Here is a 23638-nt window from a genome sequence, read left to right as displayed (position 1 = left end):
AATGAAACAATGAACTATACTGTAATTTTTCCCCTAGTTATATCGGAGGAAGAAAACGAACTAGGGCTCTTTTTAAAGTTCCAAGCAGAACGGGATACAACGCAGGCTGGGAAAATGATGGATGCCACTGGCAAGGCACTCTGTTCTTCAGCCAAGCAAAGGTTTATCATGGTTTTGCATCATCTTTAACTGTATAGTCAGTATGACAGTTTTGATGTATGTAACTAAATTTAAATATTTTAAGGTTTCTCTTGATTCCAGTGGAAGGTTAAAAGAGAAGAATTGTATATTGCAGTATATAACTGTTTTGATGCCTAACTCTTATTTTGTACTTAAAATCATTACTTAAAATTTTATATTCATAGGTTGCTTAATTCCTGGAAATAGCCTTTAGGCCTGTATTTAAATTTCTTAAGTGGTTTAGTGAAATAGAGGCAACCAATGGCTAAAATTTAAGTATGTGTATATATATATATATTTTTTTTTTCACTTTTTGGATGCTGTACCATCTATGAGTACATTGGAACATGTCTTTTTAAGCAGAGGAAATATTTTCTTAATTACATACTTTACATTTATTATTTTATAACTTTTTAGCATAAAGATACTTGTTACAAAGAATCCTCTGCAATTACTAAATTCAGCCAACATATTTCCTTTTTTTAGAGAAAAATAAAAGCAGGCTTTATCAGACCTGTAAATGGCATTGCATAACTTAAGTGGCTTTATGCTGAAACACCACATTAGTGCAAAAGTCCATCTTTAAGGAGATGATCGAGGGACATGAAATACAAGTCCCTCCATTCACTAAGTCAGAGTCAGAAGCAGATAGAGAAACTGGGTTTGACTTATGTTTCTTAAGTCCTTTATTTCTCTTGTTCTCATCCTCAGATGCTATGGATTTTGTCCTCATTAGCTCATCTAGCATTTTATCTACTTTTCTAACACCCAGATTTTCCTTCAATTTTTCAAAAAAAACCCCAACTTTCTGCTTATAGGAACATGCTTTATAAATACAGGATCTCATTTACTCATGAAATTCTTTTCTAAGTGGCAGATTTACTTGGCAGATCATTTATACATGGTAAACATCCCAAAATGTTGCAAAAATGATGTATTCCCTAAAAGAAGAAAAAGGAGAAATATGAACATTACCTATATTAACAATTCAGAGTTAGCTGTATGAGCCTTATTGCTTTCTAATTTTCTTAGGCATCTTAATAATTTCCTGTTTATAGACTCATCTTGACAGCAAATTCTGCTTTATGGTTGTCTTTATTTTGCTTGTGGGATGTACATTCCTCTGATTTTTACCTCTCTGTCATTAGATTGGCCCTGTATACTCCCCTGTCTCGACTTCAGCAAGAAGTAGCAACATTCAGTCAAAGGGCGATATCTGATACCTTGACGACAATTAATCGGATGGAGCAGGCGCGCACAGAATACAGAGGAGCCCTGCTGTGGATGAAAGATGTATCTCAAGAACTGGACCCAGACACCTTAAAACAAGTGGAAAAGTTCCGAAAAGTATGAAAATACATCCTTTTATTTTTTTGAACCTCTACAGAATAACTTAAGAGCATAAAACATCAGACTAGTTTTGGAAAATGTGTTATATTACAAATTCTTAAATTGCTTGGAAATCTCCAGTTGAAGTAAATATAAAAAGTTGTCACGCACTTCCCCCCCCCCCCCACTATTTGGCGTAATAGATATAATTGCCTTTCAAATATTGCTTACCTGGGCTTTTAGGAGTGGTTTTCAGGAGGAAAGTCATTCATTAAGTAGGGAAAGTACTTAAGTGAAAACTCATGTAAAGTGATTATTAATAATAAGTGAAGGTTATCAAATTTTTCATTCTGCCACAATACATAAGTTTGACCACAAACTTTTAAAGCAACTGTGTGTGTGAACATACCAGTTCAGTCACTCATTTCTTACTCTTTGCAACCCCATGGACTGCAGCACACCACAAACTTTTAAAGCAACTGTGTGTGTGAACATATCAGTTCAGTCAGTTCAGTCACTCATTTCTTACTCTTTGCGACCCCATGGACTGCAGCACACCAGGCTTCCCTGTCCATCACCAACTCCTGGAGCCTATTCAAACTCATGTCCATCACGTTAGTGATGCTAACCAACCATCTCATCCTCTGTCATCCCCTTCTCCTTCTGCCTTCAGTCTTTTCCAGCATCAGGGTCTTTTCAGTGAGTCATTTCTTCACATCAGGTGGCCAAACTATTGGAGTTTCAGCTTCAGCATCAGTCCTTCCAATGAACATTCAGGACTGACTTCCTTTAGGATGGATTGGTTGGATCTCCTTGCAGTCCAAGGGACTCTGAAGAGTCTTCTCCAAGACCACAGTTCAAAAGCATCAATTCTTCAGCATTCAGCTTCCTTTATAGTCCAACTCTCACATCCATATTAGACTACTGGAAAAACCATAGCTTTGACTAGACAGACCTTCATTGGTAAAACAATGTCTCTGCTTTTTAATATGCTGTCTAGGTTGGTCATAACTTTTCTTCCAAGGAGCAAGCATCTTTTAATTTCCTGGCTGCAGTCACCATCTGCAGTGATTTTGGAGCCCAGGAAAATAAAGTCTCTCACTGTTTCCATTGTTTCCCCATTGATTTGCCATGAAGTGATGGGACCGGATGCCATGATCTTAGTTTTCTGAATGTTGAGTTTTAAGCCAACTTTTTCACTCTCCTCTTTCAATCAAGAGGCTCTTTAGTTGCTCTTCGCTTTCTGCCATAAGCGTGGTGTCATCTGCGTATCTTAGATTCTTGATTATTTCTCCCAGCAATCTTGATTCCAGCTTGTGCTTCATCCAGCCTGGCGTTTCACATGATGTGCTCTGCATATTAGTTAAATAAGCTAAATAATCTATTTATTATAAATTGTATCCCCTGAATTTACCATACATAAATAGTGAAATTCATTCACTCTGGGACTTCCCTGGTAGTCCAGGGGCTAAGTCTCCATGCTCTCCATGCAGGGGGCCTCGGTTCCATCCCTGGTCAGGGAACTAGATCCCACATGTCCCAACTAAGAGTTCGCATGCTGCGTGCCTGAACTAAAAGATCACACGTGCCTGAACTAAAAGATCACTCGTGCCATGACTAAGACCCGCTGCAGCCAAATAAATATTTTTTTTAAATGTACTCACTCCATTTTATAAATATTTAAAGTAGCTGTAATAATTTATACTTAGATTTAATATAGATGGAATCTTTCTACTAGCTGTTACAAGTGCTTTGCCTCATTGATTTCTCCAAGAGACATGGGCAGTAGGTGGACACGTGGCCTCAGTCAACCTGACATTCTATCCCCTTTATAATCCTTGACAGATACAATCCAAGGGAGTGCTTGCACAACAGTGTGAGTGCACTGATGTCACTAAATTGTACAGTTTTAAAATGGTTAAGTTCATGTTATGTGAATTTCACTTCAATTAAACAGAAAGAATAGGATCCACACCTCCTATCTAGGCCCACATAGCCCTGCACACTCCATTCCCTGGGCCCTCTGCAGCCACATCTCATACTTACTTTCTGTGCTTAAGGAAGGAATATGCTCTACCCCATTCCTTCCCTTTCTGCAGACACCCCCCCATACCTAGAACTTGTCTTTCCTTTTCCCTGGGTCTAGCAGGCTCTCCTCAGTGTCTTAGCATGGTCCGCTCATCCGCTCATTGTCCTCCTGTCCCAGTTCAGACATCATGCATTGAGCTCATCAATGGCTTTGCTGACATCTTACCAAAAGTTGTTGCTCAGTTCTGTTTCATGCATATGCTATCTTGTGACTTGAGATCATCTTATATATTTATTTCCTTTTTTTTCCTGTGCCCCCTCACTCAGGGATGGTGGCGAAGAACATTGTTCACCACAGTATCCCCGTTCCTTGAGCAGTGCCTGGCACATAATAGATACCTTTTAAGTATTCGTTGAATGAATGAGTACATTTAAAGTTGAATATTCACATGACTTACTGACAAATGACTCACCTTATGTGTAAGAAATATAAGCCTATATTTAAGTTCATAAATACATCTGTATGATTCAGAGCTATTATTAATGCTTTATAACACTTTAACTATGTTCCCTTTCCATTTATTCTTCTACTATTTCTTAGCTAAATATTATCTATCAGTAGTTTTGGATGTTTCTTTTTACTTGGAATCTGTTTTTTCTTCTTAGTTTTATACTTTTTTTTCTGTCTTTCGTCACATAGTTTCTCAGCATAAAAATACCTGGTGGAAAGAATCTCCCACAGTTACCAAAAATAGGCAAAATCTTTTCAATGAATCATGAAATACTAATTCAGGGAAGGAGAATCTTCTTTGTTATAATTTCATGTGTCTGAAAACATGTATCATGAACCTGTGTGGTATGTTTATTTCTATATTAGAAGTATTAATAAGCTACATTTTTGTGGTTGCAGGTACAGATCCAAGTGAGAAATAGCAAAACTTCTTTTGACAAGTTAAAGATGGATGTTTGTCAAAAAGTGGATTTACTTGGAGCTAGTCGCTGCAACATGTTGTCTCATTCACTTGCTACCTACCAGGTACCCACCTCCATGGTCAGCATATCCTTGCAGTAAAAAGATGAGTGGTGAGATTCCTTTTTAAAAGCTGTCTAAAGGGTGCAAAAAAATTGTATAATTGATCAGATTCCTTTGATTTTGTTAAACTTGACTTACTAAGGTTATGACATTCAGAATCATAGAATACTAGACTGGAAAAGACTTTAGCGATTACCTGCTCCTGTAGCTTCATGTTATTCCCTTTGATATCCTAGGAAGGAGAGACAGACAGACATTTAGGAGCTTGAGAGGAGTCAGGATTCAAGGCCTCTTAGCCTGGTTCATTCAGAGATGCTCCACTTTGAACTAATTCTACACACAATTTTATTTGAAGCAAAGATGCTGTGACCCAAAAGTTTAACACTTTTCTACCATTGGTGGATGAGGAAAGTGAAAATTAAATGATACTTAAAGGAAATGGCAGTGTTGGGCTTAAAAACTTAGGTTTTCTAAGTCTTATGTTCAGTTCTGCCAGATCATCATTCCATACCACTGTCATCTCAGAAGGAGATTACATTTGTGTTTACTTTATTCCAAGTCACACGTAAATAGCATACAGTGAGTAAGTTAGATATTAACAGGTAACAGTTACTGATTTTATCCGTCAGTGGCAAAATAGAATAAACTTTTGCATAGGAGAATGATAATAAACTAAAAGAAATGGCATTCGATGCTGCTTTTAAGGAATCTGCCTACTTCAGTTCAATTCTGTGAGATTTAAGAATCAAGACAAGTGACACTTGAAAATAAAAGCACGTGGTGATCTGTGTCGCATCATGCCGGGAACACCGTGGCTGTTACCCAGCTCTCCCTTGTTCTCCTCACTCACCTCCTCACTTTGAACAGGAACCTTGAAGCAGCGAGGAAAATGTACAATTACTTGAGTTAGCTTGATAACGCATTTTTTTTTTTGACAAATCTTTCTTGAGCCCTAAATGAAAGTCCAAATTTAATGGTACAAATTATTTTACTCCAATTAATAAAGTTTTATACATGCTTACCAACATAAAAGTTTACACATACACCTCTGATGCAAATATGATATTTTGGTGCTTTGAACATTTTTCTCCTGGGTCCCTCGGAAGGTGTTCTCATCGGCCAGCATCGTTCTCTTGGCTGCAGTTCCTCCCGAGCTGCTCCGGTTATGTGTCAGTGCTGCACACACACGGGTGCACACACGTGCAGACACAGTGCCAGTCCTTGTGCAGTTACTGTTTACAGAGCTTTCGGGCTCCCCAGACCTGGAAATTGATTTTAGATCCTACTTCTTGTTATTTGACAACAACTATTTGTCTACGATAGCGAGGAAAAGTAGCACTGAAAAAAGGAGAGGAAGCAAGACTGTAGTGTCACCGTTTCTTTCTCTACAGAGAACACTGCTTGGATTCTGGGAGAAAACAGCTCGAATGATGTCCCAGATTCATGGGACCTGTATAGGCCTTCATCCATACGACTTTGTAGCTCTCAAGGTACGTTCCCTTCAGTGCTCTTTTCTTAGATATATGACACTTCATCTGGACGATAACCTTGAGACTGCTTTTTGCTAAGCCTAATTTCAAACTTACAAAACACTGGGAATCATTTTTTTATACTCTTTCAGTTAGTCATTTTTATGAAGTTCCCAGATTCCAAATGCTGCCAGCAGCACTAAACAAATACATGGGCACGCTGCTGGTGGGCTCATGATATCAGTAGAGTGGGGGAGAAGGGAATAAAAGAAAAAGTAAAAAAAATTAAAATGCAAAAAGAAAAGGTAATGGAAAGAGAAACAGGTGATGGAAAGTGGTCATGTGTTTTCAAAAATGACATTACAGTTTTAGGAGTTAAAGTCTCTTTGCTTTCCTTTTACACTTATGTCATAGACGTGATCCACGGTACCATTATGCCAGTTTTGGTCATTATGTATGTGTGATTGCTGCTGAGGAGTACCGAATTAGGTCAGCTCTTTCCATAACACCTACATGTAAAACGTACTCTTCCTGTGAACTTTCTGTGTGTGTGGCTTACCCAGCAGAGATGCACTGTGCTAATCCTTTCATCCATTCTAGTAGGCCACGTTTCAGTTCCTTTGAACTAATCATTCTGCTTTATTTTCAGTAGAAGTTGAAAATGTTAAGTTTGCCTAAGCTGGATGTGATGTTTGTGATGGGTTCATATTCTATAACCGTGTGTTACTGGGGCTTGGTGTAGATTTTTATTTTTAAGTCAGGTCCTGACATAGCATCTTCCAATCTAATAGATTTGGGGATTTTTTGTTTTTTTGTTGTTGTTGTTGTGTGTGTTTTGGTTTTTTACTTTTCTGTGTTAATGTTTTACTGGATAACATACTGTGTATTTAGGCAACTTTCATATCCAATTTCAGCTCAGACTTGAAACTGAAAATCTTTAGTTGTATTTAGAGCATCACAGTGCTGGCTGGCAACACAGTGAGGTCTTCTGTGGCGTATCTTAGCGTGGAGGACCCTGTGACTAGTCCACAGTGTGTGTCATGGCCACGGGCAGCCAGGATACAAAGGACGCAGGGCTCGGGTCAAATTATACAGCATACATCTCCCACTCTTGACTTCAGAACTCTTCCTGTTTTATATTGTTCTTTAGAATTTTTATTCTCATTTTTGTTTGCACAAAGAGAGAAAAAGATTCCTCCCACTTACTTAACACTAAATTTCTTATCCTTAGCAACTACAAGACACTCCAATGAAGCTTACTGAAGACCACAAGGAAGAACGAAGAGAAGACAGTTCTCTCCCTGAAAACCTCAATAGGTGAGCAGACAAAAGTTACAGATCGTGCTATGAAGTTGTGGATACCATTGTATTATATATTTGTAAAGAGTTGTTTCTTCTCTGGTTTACCAATACTGAATACTTCTATGTCATCTTTCCAGTTAACGTTAGACATCTGCTCTGAAACTTACCCCTTGCCCCAGTTTTGGCATGGCAGGCAAAGTTGGTGATAGGAATACAGAACAGTTGGGTGATAATCCCAAATTATTTAGTGTAGGAGACTGGGTCTTATACTAAGAGCCTGTCTCTAGTGAATCCCAGAAGGGACTGCTTGAAAAAGAAAGAGCTAGGTGTTGGTAGCTATGAGATGGAAGCTGGTGACAGTTTGTCTCCAAGACAACACCGAGGGGACTGGGATTGGTTCCCTAGAAAGGGAGGCCCTTGCTGTGCTCATCCTTCATGTTGCCCGTTTCCCTGTAGTGACATGTTACCTTTCTTTTCCTTGCAGACCTGCCACTTGTCATTTTAACTAGATTGCGCTGAGTATAATGATGAACCCAGAAATAGGCCCAAACAATGACAACACTATATTGTTGAGTGAAAGGTGATCTGAAATATAGGCATTTCACTCTTTTCCCCAGGGGGATATCCAAACAAAAAAAAATTTTTTAACCACCTTGGATATACAATGTTTTAGAATATAGATTAAGTAATCAAATGTATAGATATGAATTAAATGTATTAACTTAGTTACATATATTGAGACTTTAAATTGTACATTGTTTATTAATTTAGTAGCTATATTTGTTATCACATTTTATGGAAGTTTTATTCGAAATCTCCTCACCCATCTTCAGCATTATGAAAGCTGCCTTTCACGTTAACTAACAGGTTCCAAAGCACCTCAACCCTCTCTTCTGTCCAAAATGTTTAAAACACAATCTAGGTATACTATTGTTGAACATTTCATTCCATATCAAACTATCCATTTGTTCTGTAGGTTTATTTCTGTGGGATTTGCAAATAAATATTGTATTGCTTTTAAGTGTCTTTAAAGGCTTATTAGAAAAAAAACCAACACTAGAGTTGTGAGTTTATACCCCAAGAATTATGAAAAATGGTTCTGTATCTCGGGACTTTTCTGGTGACCCAGTGGCTAAGACTCTGTGCTTCCAACGCAGGATGCATGAGTTCCATTCCTGGTCTGGGAACTAAGATCCCACATGCCGCTTGGTACAGCCGAAAAAAAAAAAAGATAAAACTTTCTTTATCTCATTTTTTAAAATTATTATACCAGATGGATGATAACACTTTCCAAAATTAGTTTTGGTCGAGAATGTTTTAGCCAAATGTGTCTTATTTTAGCCAAATGTAACCATCAATTTCTTGTTCAAAATAGAGTACTCCATTTTTTCTACAGTTCTTCATTCCCTGTAGTTCCCAAGCACTCTTTTTTTTTAATCTCTTTTTAAAAATTTTTAATTTTTTTAAATAGTAAATCTTTGTTGGTTATCTGTTTTATTTATTTATTTATTTATTTTGGTTATCTGTTTTAAATACAGCAGTGTGTACGTGTCAACCCCAACCTCTCAATACTTTACTTGCCAAGAATTCTTGAGCAAAAACCTTTTAATGCTTGAAAACAGTTTAAACTTCATACTCGACGGCTTTGGTGACAGATGTTCTCTGTGTGGTATTTCACACGGTGCTCACTATGCTGAACATGGTACCTGGTGCTTTAGTCAATCTCAGTATAAATGCATTGAAAGAATAAGAGGTGAAAGGTTATTTTTACAGTCTGTGTAGCTCTAGAAAAGATTCGTCTCAGATTTTAGGAGATCTACCAGACAACTGCCTCCTCAGTTTAAAAAAAAAAAAACTTTTTAAGCCATACAGAACTGTTTGTAGAGTATGAGTCCCCAGTGTATTTTAACCAAAATCTTTTCATTTTTCTGTTTTACTTTAGGTTAGTTTTGTCAGATGAGGAAGTGAACTTGGGAAGTGAACCAGGTAAGATGGTAGATTCATTAAAATGTGAAATGACCACATACAAATGTGAAAACAGCTCGTTGCAGCCTTTTCAGAGAGATTGTATTAATATCCATTTAATTAAAAAACGTTAAGTCGCTTTATGTCTCTGTACAAACCCTTCTGAGTTCGCATTACAACAGCTTTATGGAGTTGTAATTGACATGTAACACTCTAAGTTTAAGGTGTACGATTGGGTGATTTGGTACTTGTATATATTGCAAAATGATTTTCACCATTAGACTAGTTAACACATCCATCACCTCACATAGTTACTATATTTAATTTGGGATGTGGTGCTGGGCAGTACTGTAAGCTGGGCTTGAGGCTCCCCAGGGTCACTTTTAAGGCATCCTGGTCAGGTGGGCCGAGGACCACGCTCCCCTCTTGGGTGGGACTGCTCACCTGCTTCCCTGCCTGGGCAGGTGGTAGGATTTGCTCTGCAGCCGCCCAGGGTCTCAGTCCAGGCTTCCTGCTCGGGTGGAACTGGAGGCTGTGCTTGGCAATGAGTTAGCTTTCAGGCAATCATAATTAGAGTGTCCAATTTTCTTCTTTAGGGAATTCTGGCCTTCTTAGAGACAATTGCTTTTAGTGTAGATATTCATTTCACAGGGCAGTATGATTGTTTCAAAAATTATTCTCATATTTAAATTTATGTTATTTTAAAATAAATATACATTATATGTACAATCAACATATATATGAATTACTGTAGCTATGGAGCCATAAAAATCTGGATTTAAAGGCTAACTTTTTTTTTTAAATGAGTCATTTATGCCTTTTTCATATTTCTCTTCAGAAAAATGACTCATACACTCCTACCTGGCAGGATGCTAGATATATTTATAAACTATGTAGCACATAGTAGGTGTCCAATATTTTTTAAGCATGCACATAAATACAGACCATACTGATAAAAGAAACTAAAGACTACAATAGTCATGAGCTCTATATATCTAACATACCATCAAACATATGTTCTAAATGTTATCTAATTGTGCATATATAATCCTGTATCCAATTAGAGAATATTTTTTAACCAACATAAATGAAATATAATGGGCATTGTTGTAGTTTCAATATCCACTTATAGTATTATTTTATCTTTTAAAGCCTGCTGTATCAGTAGTTATGTCCCCTTTTTGTTGAAGTACAGTTGATGTAATATTATATGTTATAGATATACAACAGAGTGATCACACTTTTTAAAGGTTATGCTCCATTTATAGATATTGTTGGCTATATTCCCTGTGTTATACTATTATATAAACTGTTATATAATATCCTTCTAGCTTATCTTATACATAATAGTTTGTATCTTTTAATCTCCTATCCCAAAGTTGCCCTTCCCTCTTCCGTCTCCCCATTGGTAACCACTGGTTTGTTTTCTGTATCTGCGAGTCTGTTTCCTTTTTGTTACATTCACGAGTCTATTCTGTTTTGTAGATTCCACATCTAAATGATATGCAGCATTTGTTTTTCTCTGTCTGACTTATTTCACTTAGTATAATACCATCCAAATCCATCCATGTTACTATACATGGCAAAAATAAACTCACAATGACTAAAGACCTAAATGTAAGGCTAGAAACCATGAAAATCCTAGAAAACCTATGTAGAACACTCTTCGACATAAATAGCAAAATTTTCTTTTGGATCTTTCTCCTAAATCAAAGGAGATAAAAGCAAAAATAAACAAATGGGACCTAATTAAACTTAAAAGTTTTTGCACACACAGCAAAGGAAACCATTGACAAAATCAAAAGACAGCCTGTGTAATGGGACAAAAATTGGCAAATGATATGACCTATGAGAAATTATTATCCAAAATATATAAACAGCTCATACAACTCAAGATCAAAAAGACAACCTAAATGGGCAGATGACCTGAACATACATCTTTCCAAAGACATACAGGTGGCCAACCAGAACATGAAAATATGCTCAACGCCATTAATCATCAGAGAAATGCAAATTAAAACTATAACGAGGGACTTCCCTGATGATCCAGCGTCTAAGACGTGCTCCCAATGCAGGGGGCCTGGTTTCAATACTGGGTCAGGGAACTGTATCCCACATGAAACAGCTAAAGATCCCACGTGCTGCAGTGAAGATTGACACTCCTGTGTGCTCCAGCTAAGGCCTTGAAACAGCCAAACAACTGTTTAAAAATAAATACAACTATAATGAGACATCATCTCACACCTGTCAGAATGGCTGTCACCACAAAGACTACAAATATAAATACCTGTGAAAATGTGTAGAAACGGGAAACTTCCTACACTGCCGGTGGGAATGTAAATTGGTGCAGGCATAATGAAAACCAGTATAGAGGTTTCCCAAAAACTAAAAATAAAATTACCATATGAGCAAGCAATTCCACTGATGGGTATATATATCTGAAAAAAATCCCCAAAACAGTAACTGGAAAAGATACACATATCCCATTGTTCATAGCAATAACTGTCCATCAACAGATGAAAATAAATAAGGAATATGTGGTGTGCATATAGGAGTACTATTCAGTCACAAAAAAGAATGAAAATTTGCTATTTCCAACAACATGGATGAACTAAGTGAAATAGGTCAGAGAAAGACAAATACTATATAATGTTGCTTATATGATAAGCTAAATAAACTGTTGAACATAACAACAACAAAAAACCCAGAATTACTGATATAGAGAAAACTAGTATTTACCATCAGGGACAAGGAGGGGAGGAAGGACAAAATAAGGCCAAGGGATTAAGAGATATAAACAATTATGTATAAAATAAACTACAGGGAATATAGTCAATATTTTATAATAATTATAAGTGGAGCATAACTTAAAAATTGCAAATCAGTCTGTTGTACACTTGTTACTTATACTGAGGTATAATTGACATAAAACTGTATTAGTTTCAGGTGTACACATGATTTGCTATATGTATATATTGCAGAATGATCACCACAATAAGTCTAGTTAATATCCATCCTCATACACAGTGACCATTTTTTTCTTGTGATGAAAACTTTTAAGATTTACTCTCTTAGCAGCTTTCAAATATGCAGTATTTGAAAGTATTACTAACTGTATAAGCTAGGTTTAGAAAAGGAAGAGGAACAAGAAACCAAATTTCCAACATTCACTGGATCATAGAGAAAGCAAGGGAATTCCAGCAAAACATCTACATTTGCTTCATTGACAATGCAAAAGCCTCTGACTGTCTATCTTAACAAACTCTTTGTTATTTGTGGAAAATTCTTAAAGAGATGGGAATACCAGACTACCTTCCCTGTCTCTGAGAAACCTGTATGCAGGTCAAGAAGCAACAGTTAGAACCAGACATGGAATAAAGGACTGGTTCAGAATTGGGAAAGGAGTACGTCAAGGCTGTATATTGTCACCATGCTTATTTAACTTATATACAAAGTACATCATACAAAATGCTCGGCTGGATACAGCACAAGCTGGAATCAAAATTGCCAGGAGAAATATCAACAACCTCAGATGATACCACCCTTATGGCAGAAAGTGAAGAGGAACTAAAAAGCCTCTTGATGGGGGTAAAAGAGAAGAGTAAAAAAGGTGGCTTAAAACTCAACATCAGAAAACTAAGATCATGGCATCCAGTCCCATCACTTCATGGCAAATGGAAGGGGGAAAAGTGGAAGCAGTGACAGACTTTCTTTTCTTGGGCTCCAAAATCACTGCACACAGTCACTGCAGCCTTGAAATTAAAAGATGCTTGCTACTTGGGAGGACATCTGTGACAGACCTAGACAGCATATTAAAAAGCAAAGACGTCCCTTTGCTGACAGAGATCCATATTGTTAAAGCTATAGTTTTTCCAGTAGTCACATACAGATGTGAGAGTTGGACCATAAAGAAGGCGACCACCAAAGAACTGATGCTTTCTAACTGTGGTGCTGGAGAAGACTTGATTTAGAGTCCCTTGTATTGCAAGGGAGAAGGCAATGGCAACCCACTCCAGTACTTTTGCCTGGAAAATCCCATGGATGGAGGAGCCTGGGAGGCTGCAGTCCATGGGGTCGCTAAGAGTTGGACACAACTGAGCAACTTCACTTTCACTTTTCACTTTCATGCATTAGAGAAGGAAATGGCAACCCCCTCCAGTGTTTTTGCCTGGAGAATCCCAGGGACGGGGGAGCCTGGTGGGCTGCCATCTATGGGGTCTCACAGAGTCGGACACAACTGAAGCGACTTAGCAGCAGCACCAGCAGTATTGCAAGGAGATCAAACCAGTCAATCCTAAAGGAAATAAATCCTGAGTATTCATTGGAAGGACTGGTGCTGAAACTGAAGCTCCAATACTTTGGCCACCTGATGCGAAGAGCCGACTCATTGGAAAAGACCCTTGTGCTGGGAATGATTGAATGCAAAAGAAGAGGGTGGCAGAGGATGAGATGCTTGTAAATAGCATCACCGACTCAATGGACATGAATCTGAGCAAACTTAGGAGATAGTGAAGGACAGGGAAACCTGACCTGCAGCAGTCCTTGGAGTTGCAAATAGTAACAAAGTACTAACTATAATCAACATTCTGTACATTACATCCCCATGACTTATTTATTTTATAATAGTTTGTACTTTTTAACTTCCTTCACTCATTGTGCCCCCACCTCAGCCTTTGGCAACCACCACTGTTCTCTAAATCTATGAGCTCAGGTATCGTTTGTTCTTGATACACCACATATAAGTGAGATGGTACAGTATGTGTCTTTCTCTGACCCATTTCACTTAGCATAATGCCTTCAGTGTCCGTCCATGTTGTCATAAATGTTAAGATTTTATTCTTTTTATGGCTGAATAACGTTCCATTGTGTATATGAACCGCATTTTCTTTTTTCACCCATTGATGGGCATTTGGTTTCTTTCAGTGTCTTGGCTGTTGTAAATAATGCTGTAGTGAATAGTGGGGTGCATGTATCTTTTTGAAATAGGGTTTTTGTTTTTATTTTTTGGATAAAGTACTCAGAAGTGGCATTGTTGGATCATATGGTAGTTCTATTTTTAGTTTTTTTGAGGAACCTCCATATTGTTTTGCACAGGCACTGTGCCAATTACATGCAATGTGAAAACTTTTAACTTTTAAGAGGGCATGGATATAACAGAGGACCCCAATATTTGTGGGTATTATAAAATTATTTGCTATATTTATACATATGTGATTTTTATCTATAGATCTTTAAATTTTACATATATGGATTATAATCTGATTTGGTCAGTTGAACAGTTGGGTTTAAATTATTATAAACTACTATAGTAAATCAGCATGCTAAATTTTTTCTTCTTCAACTTAATCGTTCATGTGCTTTTGTTTCAGCAACTGAAGATCATAAGGAAAAACATTCTGGAATAAAAGAATTTGTAGCACCTCAGTTTTCTGATTCTGAAAATGGTATATTATAATTTCACTATATATATATATGGATAATTTATTATTTAAAATTCTTTAGTTTTTATTTAATATTCATTTTCATAACATGAAAATCTGATAGGTCTTTTCACAGGAATACAATCCTACTCTTTTACTTCATAGCATGTCACAATGGAAATTAAATAATTGTTTATTCTGTACGTCTCGGCCCTGTGGGAGCGTCTGTGACTGTGAGGACGTGAGGGACTATTGCCCCCCTTACTGTCTCACGTATCTCTGCCACCTACCAGTGCAGGCACTCAGTCAGCACCACCTTGAGCATTTCTCCCAAGTAATTATGTTGCATGTTTTCTCCCAGTTTGTCATTTGTCTTTTGACTTTTCTTATAGTTGTTTTTTGCCATGAAAACAATTTAAACATTTTATATAGTCAAATTTATTCATCTTTTGTTTCATTGGATCTGGATTTATGTCCTATGCAAAGCCCAGGTTAGAGGAGTTCATTTGTGCTTTCTGCTGCTGCTGCTTTCTACTAGTATTTATATAGTCTGTTTTTTTTTTTTAACGTTTAGATCTCCAATTCATTTGGAGTTTATTCACGCAAATGGTATTGGAACAATGGATTGAATGTTATATTTTTCCAAATGGCTATCCTTTATTTTTTTAAATGCCATCTTTGCCCCAGTAATTTGAAATTAACTTCCACTCATATGCTAGATTTCTATACGTATTTGAGTCAATTTCTGGACTTTCTTTATAGCTTATAGATGTGTCAATGTACCATTGCCACATTTTTTATTTAAAGGCTTATTGTCTAGCTCCATAAGAAAGTTTCATCGATACTTTGTGATCACATTAAATCTGAAAACTGACAGGTTGATGATGTCAAACAAGGGGTATCTTTCTGTTAAAGTTTACTTGTATAGCTTTCATATATAGTCTTTTTATGTAGGTTTTGAACATTTCTAGTTAAGATCATCTCTGAATATTTTCTTTTATTGTGATTATAAATGACATTTTCTTTCCATTTCATCTTTAATTGGTTACTATTTTGTGTATATAAGTGCTATTGATTTTTACATATTAGTTTTGTATCCTGCTACCTTGCTAAATTTGTTTATACTTTGAGTTAGTTTTATGAGTGATTTTCTGGAACTTACCAGGTAAACCATCATGTCTTCAGCAAATACAGATAGTCTTGTTTTTTCTTTAATAACTCCTGTGACTGTAATTAAGTTCTTTTTTTAAATTGGTTACTACCTCCAGAACAATGTGAAATAATAGCAAGCATGTCCTGATCTTGGTGTCAGTGCCTGTTTCTGAATTAATTAAGATGCTAGCTTTTAGATTGAGGTATATAATTTATAATGGTAAGTATCCACACATTACTGTTTTCTCAAGAGATTTTATTAGGAATGGTTGCACACCCACTCCTTGTTGAATTTTGCCAGCAGCTTTCTCAGCATCTCTACCAGTGATTATTTGATGTTTGCTCTTAAATACATTAAGATGGTGAGCTATATTAATAGGATTCCAGTTAGAAATCCAGCTTTGTCATTGTGCATTGTCTATTGATATTTTATTTACTATGTTTACATTGATATTAATTTCCCTGTGAAAATATCTCAGCCTGTGATTTTTTTTTTTTTAGTTTTCTTCTTTGTGGAAATTGATCAGTTTAACCTTTTTACCTGTCCTGGGACCAATTTTAATAAGTTATATTGTTCTCAGAAATTATTCATTTTGTCTGGGTTTTCAGATTTATTTGCATAGACTTGTACAAAATCTCTCTTGATTTTTTAAGTTTTATTGGGATATAATATAAATACCATAAGATTCACCCATTGTAAGTATAAAATTCAGTGGCTTTTAGTAAATTTATAGAGTTGGGCAACCATCACAATTGAGAATTAGAATATTTCCATTACCCTCCAAATTCTCTCATGCTTGTTTGCAATTATTCCTTGGTCCCCTCCCTGACTCCCACCAGACTAGAGCAAATTTTCATCTTGTTGAATTGAGAAAGGGGGGTGGAAAGGAATGGTTCTTAGTTCAAATACTATAGTCTTTCATTCTTTCTGAATTGTAATAGATGTTCTTGTGTAAATGTTTCTTCATTTGAAGTATGTCCTTGGAAAATTTCCAGAGATTTTAAAATTATTTTCACCAGTTACTTAAAAACTGATGTGCAGGTCCCTAGACCTCATCATTCTGTCATGCCAGAAGCCTCTTTGATTTTTATTGATAAATGTAGTCATGATTTTTCTATTAATTATTATTTAAATACCCCATGGGTTATGATATGAAACGTCTTCTTTATCACTATTTTTCAGAAATTACATTCACCTTTCAACCAGGAGTTGTTTAAAAGAAGGTATTAAGAACGTGCAGGCAGAAGAGCCCTTTAGTTTCTGGTTTCATTAAAAAACGGTCTCATTTTTTTCCCTTAAACTTTATTTAAGGTACTAATTTAGTAAGTTTTTGTTTCATTCATAAATATAGGAGTCACAAGACCAAATACAGTTGACACTTGAACTCAGTGGGGGTTCTGGGCCCCCATCCTCCGACAGTTGAAAGACCTGCCTATAATCGACTGTGGTTGTTGCTGAGTTGCTAAGTCATGTCTGACTCTTTTGTGACCCCATGGACTGTGGCCCGCCAGGCTCCACTGTCCATGAGATTTCCCAGGCAAGAAATCCCACTGGAGTGGGTTTCCATTTCCTTCTCCAAGAATTGTCTCATTTTATTTCATTATAATCAGAGCATGTTGTTTGTAATATCTCTATTTTAAGAAACTGATTTGTGTGTGTGCCTTAGTTACTAATTTCCATGAATTTTCAATGTGTGCTTCAAAAGAAGGTATATTTTCATTAGGGTTTGTATATATTCAAAAACAACCACAGTAGAACCTCCCCAGCAGTCTAGTGGTTAAAACTTTGTATGCCCAGTGCACGGGGTGCAGGTCTGATCCCTGGTTGGAGAACTAAGATCTCACCTGCTGCACAGCATAGCTGGAAAAAAAAAAACTACTTGTTGATTATGTTGTTTAGATCTTTTACATCTTTACTTCTGTCCTCTTGGCCTGTTTTTTAACTTGGTATATTATAGTCTCCTATTATTAGCTTCTGTTTTTCCTCGTGTTTCCTGTAGTTTCTGTCTTACACAGGTGGTTGCTTAGTTATTTTATACATAAGTATTTATAGCTATTAATTTCACTGTGAAATGTCATTTTGATTTTTCAGTTCAGTCACTCAGTCATGTCCAACTCTTTGAGACCCCATGGACTGCAGCACGCCAGGCTTCCCTATCCGTCACCAACTCCCAGAGCTTGCTCAAACTCATATCCATCGAGTCAGTGATACCACCCAACCATCTCATCCTCTTTTGTCCCCTTCTCCTTCTGCCTTCAATCTTACCCAGCATCAGGGTTTTTCAGTGAGTCTTTTCTTCACATCAGGTGGCCAAACTATTGGAGCTTCAGCATCAGTCCTTCCAGTGAATATTCAGGACTGATTTCCTTTACGATTGACTGGTTTGATCTCCTTGTAGTCCAAGGGACTCTCAAGAGTCTTCTCCAAGACCACAGTTCAAAAGTCCAACATCACAGTTCTTCGGCGCTCAGCTTTCTTTATAGTCCAACTCTCACATCCATACAGGACTACTGGAAAAACCATAGCTTTGACTAGATGCACCTTTATCAGCAAAGTAATGTCTCTGCTTTTTAATATGCTGTCTAGGTTGGTCATAGCTTTTCTTCCAAGGAGCAAGCATCTTTTAATTTCCTGGCTGCAGTCACCATCTGCAGTAATTTTGGAGCCCAAGAAAATAAGTCTGTCACTGTTTCCATGTTTCCCTGTCTATTTATCATGAAGTGATGGGACTGGATGCCATGATCTTTGTTTTTTTGAATGTTGAATTTTAAGCCAGATTTTTCACTCTCCTCTTTCACTTTCATCAACAGGCTGTTTAGTTCCTCTTTGCTTTCTGCCATAAGGGTGGTATCATCTGCATATCTGAGGTTATTGGTATTTCTCCTGGCAGTCTTGATTCCAGCTTGTGCTCATTTTGCATGATGTACTCTGTATATAAGTTAAATAAGCAGGGTGACAATATACAGCCTTGATGTACTCCTTTCCCAATTTGGAACCAGTCTGTTGTTCCACATCTGGCTCTAACTATTGCTTCTTGACCTGCATACAGATTTCTCAGGGGGCAGGTAATGTGGTCTGCTAAGTTGCTAAGTCGCTTCAGTCGTGTCCAACTCTGTGCGACCCCATAGACGGCAGCCCACTAGGCTTCTCTCTCTCTGGGATTCTCCAGGCAAGAATACTGGAGTGGGTTGCCATTTCCTTCTCCAGTTGTGGTCTAGTATTCCCATTTCTTTAAGAATTTTCCACAAATTTCTTTAAGAATTCTTTAAGAATTTTGATATGTAGCCTACCTAATTAGAAATTGTCTTCACATAAACTTCTAATCACTTTATTTGTTAAAATTATGTTAATATGAGAATGAAACAAACTTGATTTGCTGTATATCCTACTCTTATTTCCTTGAAAAGATAAAAGCCATTTTGTTTTTATGTTCACTCAACAGTTGCAAAAGATTTGCCAGTAGATTCATTGGAAGATGATTTTGAGAAGGAATTCTCGTTTCTGAACAGCCTTCTAAGTCCTGGTTGTTGGAGTGCTGGTGAATCTTCCCAGGAATGCCAGGCTGTCTTTGGAAGCCCCAAGGCCAGTCTCACGTGCCAGGAGCCTTCTGGGGGCTCTGAGCCTCTTGCTCACTCCGCAGGATTCCTTCCTTCACAGCTCTTTGACCTTGGCCTTCATGCTGCTGGAGCTTTCAACAGTAAGTGTCTGTGCAATATTTGGATACCCCTGAATTGCTGTATATTTGTGAAGCAAAACTAGGTACATGTGGATGCTGAAATCAACAAGGAAACAAAGTTAGCTTCAGTACTGCTAGATAAAATCTTCAGTCACACCAGTCAACAAGAAAAACAACAACAACAAAAAAAAGAAAAACAACAGATATCACTGGTGTCTGTCAAGGAGAGTGAAACAAAGGCTGTTTTCCTGCCACCTCCCCTAAACCCCATATTTTCTTCATTGATTTTTCCAGGTATCTTGTCTACATAGAAAACCAGTGTCTTGTTTAAAAATTCTTGATCTGCCAAGTTATCCCTGCCTAGGGCAGGTGACACTGTTTCTTCCACCTAGCAAAACTTGATGCATTCTCTTCCTGTGAGCTCAGAGATGACAAAAGAAAAGGGAACAACTCCGGAGCTGGTTCCATGACAGCCTTCGGGGCAATGCGGTGGGAGTGGAGGGCTGTGTGGAAAGCTGGGAGCAGGAAAGGGCCACCTGCTTTGTTTACATGTCAGGGAGTCTCTCCACTCACCTGCTGTTCCACCGTCCTGTGTCCAGCCCGATGCCTTAGGAATCATACTGTTCCCCACTTGGATAATGGTTCCTAAGTCCTATCAATTACATTTCTAACCTGTGTCTCAGATTCCCACTCCTCTTCCATTTAGAACGTCGTTCGGTTTCCTGGGTTACTGTGACTCCACCTAACATGTCTCCCAAACCCTAATTATATTATGGAATATTACCCTGGTACAAAGATTGGAGGACTTTTATTAGATATTTTTCCCTTGTTTTTCTGTTGTTATTTCCCACTTGATTAACAATGCATAATTCATTATTTCTCTCCCCAGGCTGGGCCTCCCATGGGGGATTAGAATTTCCTCTGTCACACATTGATAACCAGCCAGTGCCTTCACAGAGTCCAAAGAAATTAACAAAGTGTAAGTTACTTATTTACATTATCTGCCATCATAATAAGTCAAATTCAAGTAAATTTAGAAAAGAATCATTTTATAGCCTTTGCCTCATATTGTCCAAAAAATTATTTTGTTAATAATGAATTACAATGAAAGCTGTATTTGGCTGTCCCTCACTGTGGAAAGCAGTGACTAGACTTTGTGGGCTTGCCATGGTAAACTTCATCCTCTACTTCAGTCTTTTATGTTTTGTGTTAAAGTCTATTGATAATGGATAATGCCATTAGAATAGAACATGCTCTGTGTGCACAGGATGCCTGTTGACAGAGAACGCACTCAGGCTTATAGCACAGGACCGGGTACATAGTAATTGCTTTCATATATGGAGTACTCACTGTATTTTGTCTGCAGAGCTGGTTCATGTTGTAATTACCATGTAGGATATACATAGAAAATAGACCCATTCCCTGTCTTACAGGATCTTATACATATTAATCCTAGTCACTGACGTTGACTTAACTTTTTAATTGGACAGAATTTCAGACACACAGAAATATTTCACAAATGAAAATGGCACAAAGAACACCTTCATGCAGATTTCCCTGTTGTCGGCATTTTATCCCATTTGCTTTATACAGGCGTGTGTGTAATGCACGTGTTGTTTTATCTGAACCACTTGTGGGTAAGTTACATGCACCATGACCCTTTCCTCCTAAACGCTGCAGCTTGTGTTTCCTGAGAGCAGGTATATTCTCTTGCACAACCACAACATGGCTGTAATGTTAGGAAATGTTAACACGCGTTTCTATAATCTACTAAGTATTTGTATCTTATGTTTGAGTTGACCAGTAATGTCCTTTATAGCACTGTCCTGAGTCTGCCTGGCAGGGCAGGGGGTAGGGGGAGTCTGTGGTCATGTAATGTATTCAGTTGCCATATTTCATTAGACTCTTTTAATCTGAAATTTTTCCACAACTTTTGATTTTTTTGGACATGGGCATCTTAAAAGAATATTGTCTTTCTGCTCCACTGTTGTTTTTAATAGAAGGCTCCTTATTCAGTTTGATTTGAGGTCTCCTTGTAATTAAATTTAGGTTGTTCATTTTCCTGAATATCTAGTCAGATTATCCTGACTAGAACACACATAGGTGATGTTCCTTTCTCAGTGTTTCACAGCTCAGAGCTGTCCCTCTCTCCCTTAGGGGTGTCACGTTGACCACTCACCCAGGGAGCTGTCCAGGTTTTCTCCTATATGATCACTATTTCGTTCTGTCCTCCCTGACAGTTACTGAGCAGTCTGTGGGAAGACACTGAAACCTGGGACACGTCCTGCTTTTCTGTTTGTCAGAATTTCCACTTAGGTTTAGCATCCGTTTTTGCTTTTTGCCTGATTCAGCCTGTCCTGTTACAGGTGAAAAGTGATGATTTTCCAACCCTAGCACTCTCTCCACACTTTTTTAAAAATTGTAGTAAAAACACAGAACAAAATCTAGCATCTTAGCCGTTTTTAAGTGTACAGTTCAGTAAAGTATATGCACATTGCTGTGAAAAATGTGAAACTTTGTACCCGTTAAACAGTAACTTCCTGTTCTCTCTTCCCAGCCCCTGGTAACCAGCATTTTACTTTCTGTTTCTATGAATCTGACTACCTTCACACCTCATATAAACAGAGTCCTGCAAGTACTTGTCTTCTTGTACCTGGCTGATTCCACTTAGCGTAATGTCCTCCAAGTTCATCCATGTTGTAGTGCGTGACAGGGTGTCCTTCCTTTTTAAAGTTGAATAATATTTCATTGTATGGATATACCACATTTTGTTTATCCACTCATCTGTTAATCACATTTTTTAAACAGCCTTATTGACATATAATTCACATGCCATACAATTGGCTTCTTCCACCTAAGATCATGGCATCTGGTCCCATCACTTCATGGCAAATAGATGGGGAAACAGTGGAAACAGTGGCTGACTATTTTTCTGGGTTCCAAAATCACTGCAGATGGTGATTGCAGCCATGAAATTAAAAGACACTCCTTGGAAGGAAAGTTATGACCAACCTAGACAGCATATTAAAAAGCAGAGACATTACTTTGCCAACAAAGGTCTGTCTAGTCAAGGCTATGGTTTTTCCAGTGGTCATGTATGGATGTGAGAGTTGGACTGTGAGGAAAGCTGCTGCTGCTGCTGCTAAATCACTTCAGTCGTGTCCAACTCTGTGCGACCCCATAGACGGCAGCCCACCAGGCTCCCCCATCCCTGGGTGCCGAGGACCAGCCCCGGCTGATCCAGGGTATTCGAAGGGGAGACGGCGTCGGCGACTATTTATATGCTAATTAGAGATATAGAGAACAATAGAATGAGGATAGCTCAGTAGGAAAATTCAGTGGAGAAAAGAAGCTGAGTAGCTTGGTTTACGCGGGAGACCAATAAAACTTCAAGACAAGAAGTTTGCACCACTTACGTAGGCCGCAGGCGCCCTCTCGAATAGCGGAAGGTGCCTCACCCTAGACACCTTCTCGAGTGGGTCTTAGAAGCCCAGGCATAATTAGTAAGCGTGGTGGGTTCCGCGCTCCAGATGGAGACTCAGCTGGAAGTTAAAAGAAAGAATGACATGGGGAGACCAAGCGCTGGTGAACAAGGCCCATAGCTTTATTTTTAACAGGGGCTTTTATACCCTAAGTTACACACAGAGGATAATAGGGGATGCAAAGTCAGCAGTCTTTGATTCTTATCAAAAACCAAGGTTTCTTTCCTGCAAATTTATCGTATACAAATGGTTTAGGTGATTTACATCATCTTCTGGCCAGAAGGTCTACTAACATTTTATGACTCTTGACAAGGACTTATCAACAAAGACTTATTTTCTCTAAGAGTAATTATTTTAAGGTTTGGCACCATCTTCCAAAGATAAAATTGCATTCCTATAGGGCGGATGTGTAATGGGCTTACAACAAAGAAAGAATTTATTACCTTAAGGGTCTAAAGTTACTAACACCAAGGCCACTACTTATTTTTTACTATATACCAACTATTAATTAATACACATTCAAGGATACAATTCAGGGGATGTGAAAACTTGGCAACAAGCATTGACTCATCAATGAAATCCTTTACTAGTTTATTCTGAC

The 23638-nt window shown here is 37.8% G+C and overlaps 1 protein-coding gene across 3 annotated transcripts in view; it reads left to right on the top strand.

Annotated features, from left to right (window-relative positions):
- ICA1L (islet cell autoantigen 1,69kDa-like) overlaps positions 1-23638 on the top strand; it is a 58894-nt gene that overhangs the window by 27159 nt on the left and 8097 nt on the right. For all 3 annotated transcript variants that reach the window (XR_827138.1, XM_010860991.1, XM_010860990.1), the window contains exons 4-12: positions 38-161; positions 1329-1527; positions 4448-4573; positions 5962-6060; positions 7271-7356; positions 9284-9327; positions 14676-14750; positions 19322-19576; positions 20445-20534. Coding sequence is in view for 2 of the 3 variants with exons in the window: in XM_010860991.1 (XP_010859293.1) it covers positions 38-161; positions 1329-1527; positions 4448-4573; positions 5962-6060; positions 7271-7356; positions 9284-9327; positions 14676-14750; positions 19322-19576; positions 20445-20534 (1098 nt within the window). In the remaining variant the exon portion in view is untranslated. The remainder of the gene's footprint in view (positions 1-37; positions 162-1328; positions 1528-4447; positions 4574-5961; positions 6061-7270; positions 7357-9283; positions 9328-14675; positions 14751-19321; positions 19577-20444; positions 20535-23638) is intronic.

This window comes from Bison bison, unplaced genomic scaffold (genome assembly GCF_000754665.1).
Source record: "Bison bison bison isolate TAMUID 2011002044 unplaced genomic scaffold, Bison_UMD1.0 scf7180017864471, whole genome shotgun sequence".
NCBI classification, from domain to species: domain Eukaryota; kingdom Metazoa; phylum Chordata; class Mammalia; order Artiodactyla; family Bovidae; genus Bison; species Bison bison.
Note: the sequence above shows the minus strand (reverse complement) of the source record. Positions and strands in the feature narration are given on the sequence as shown.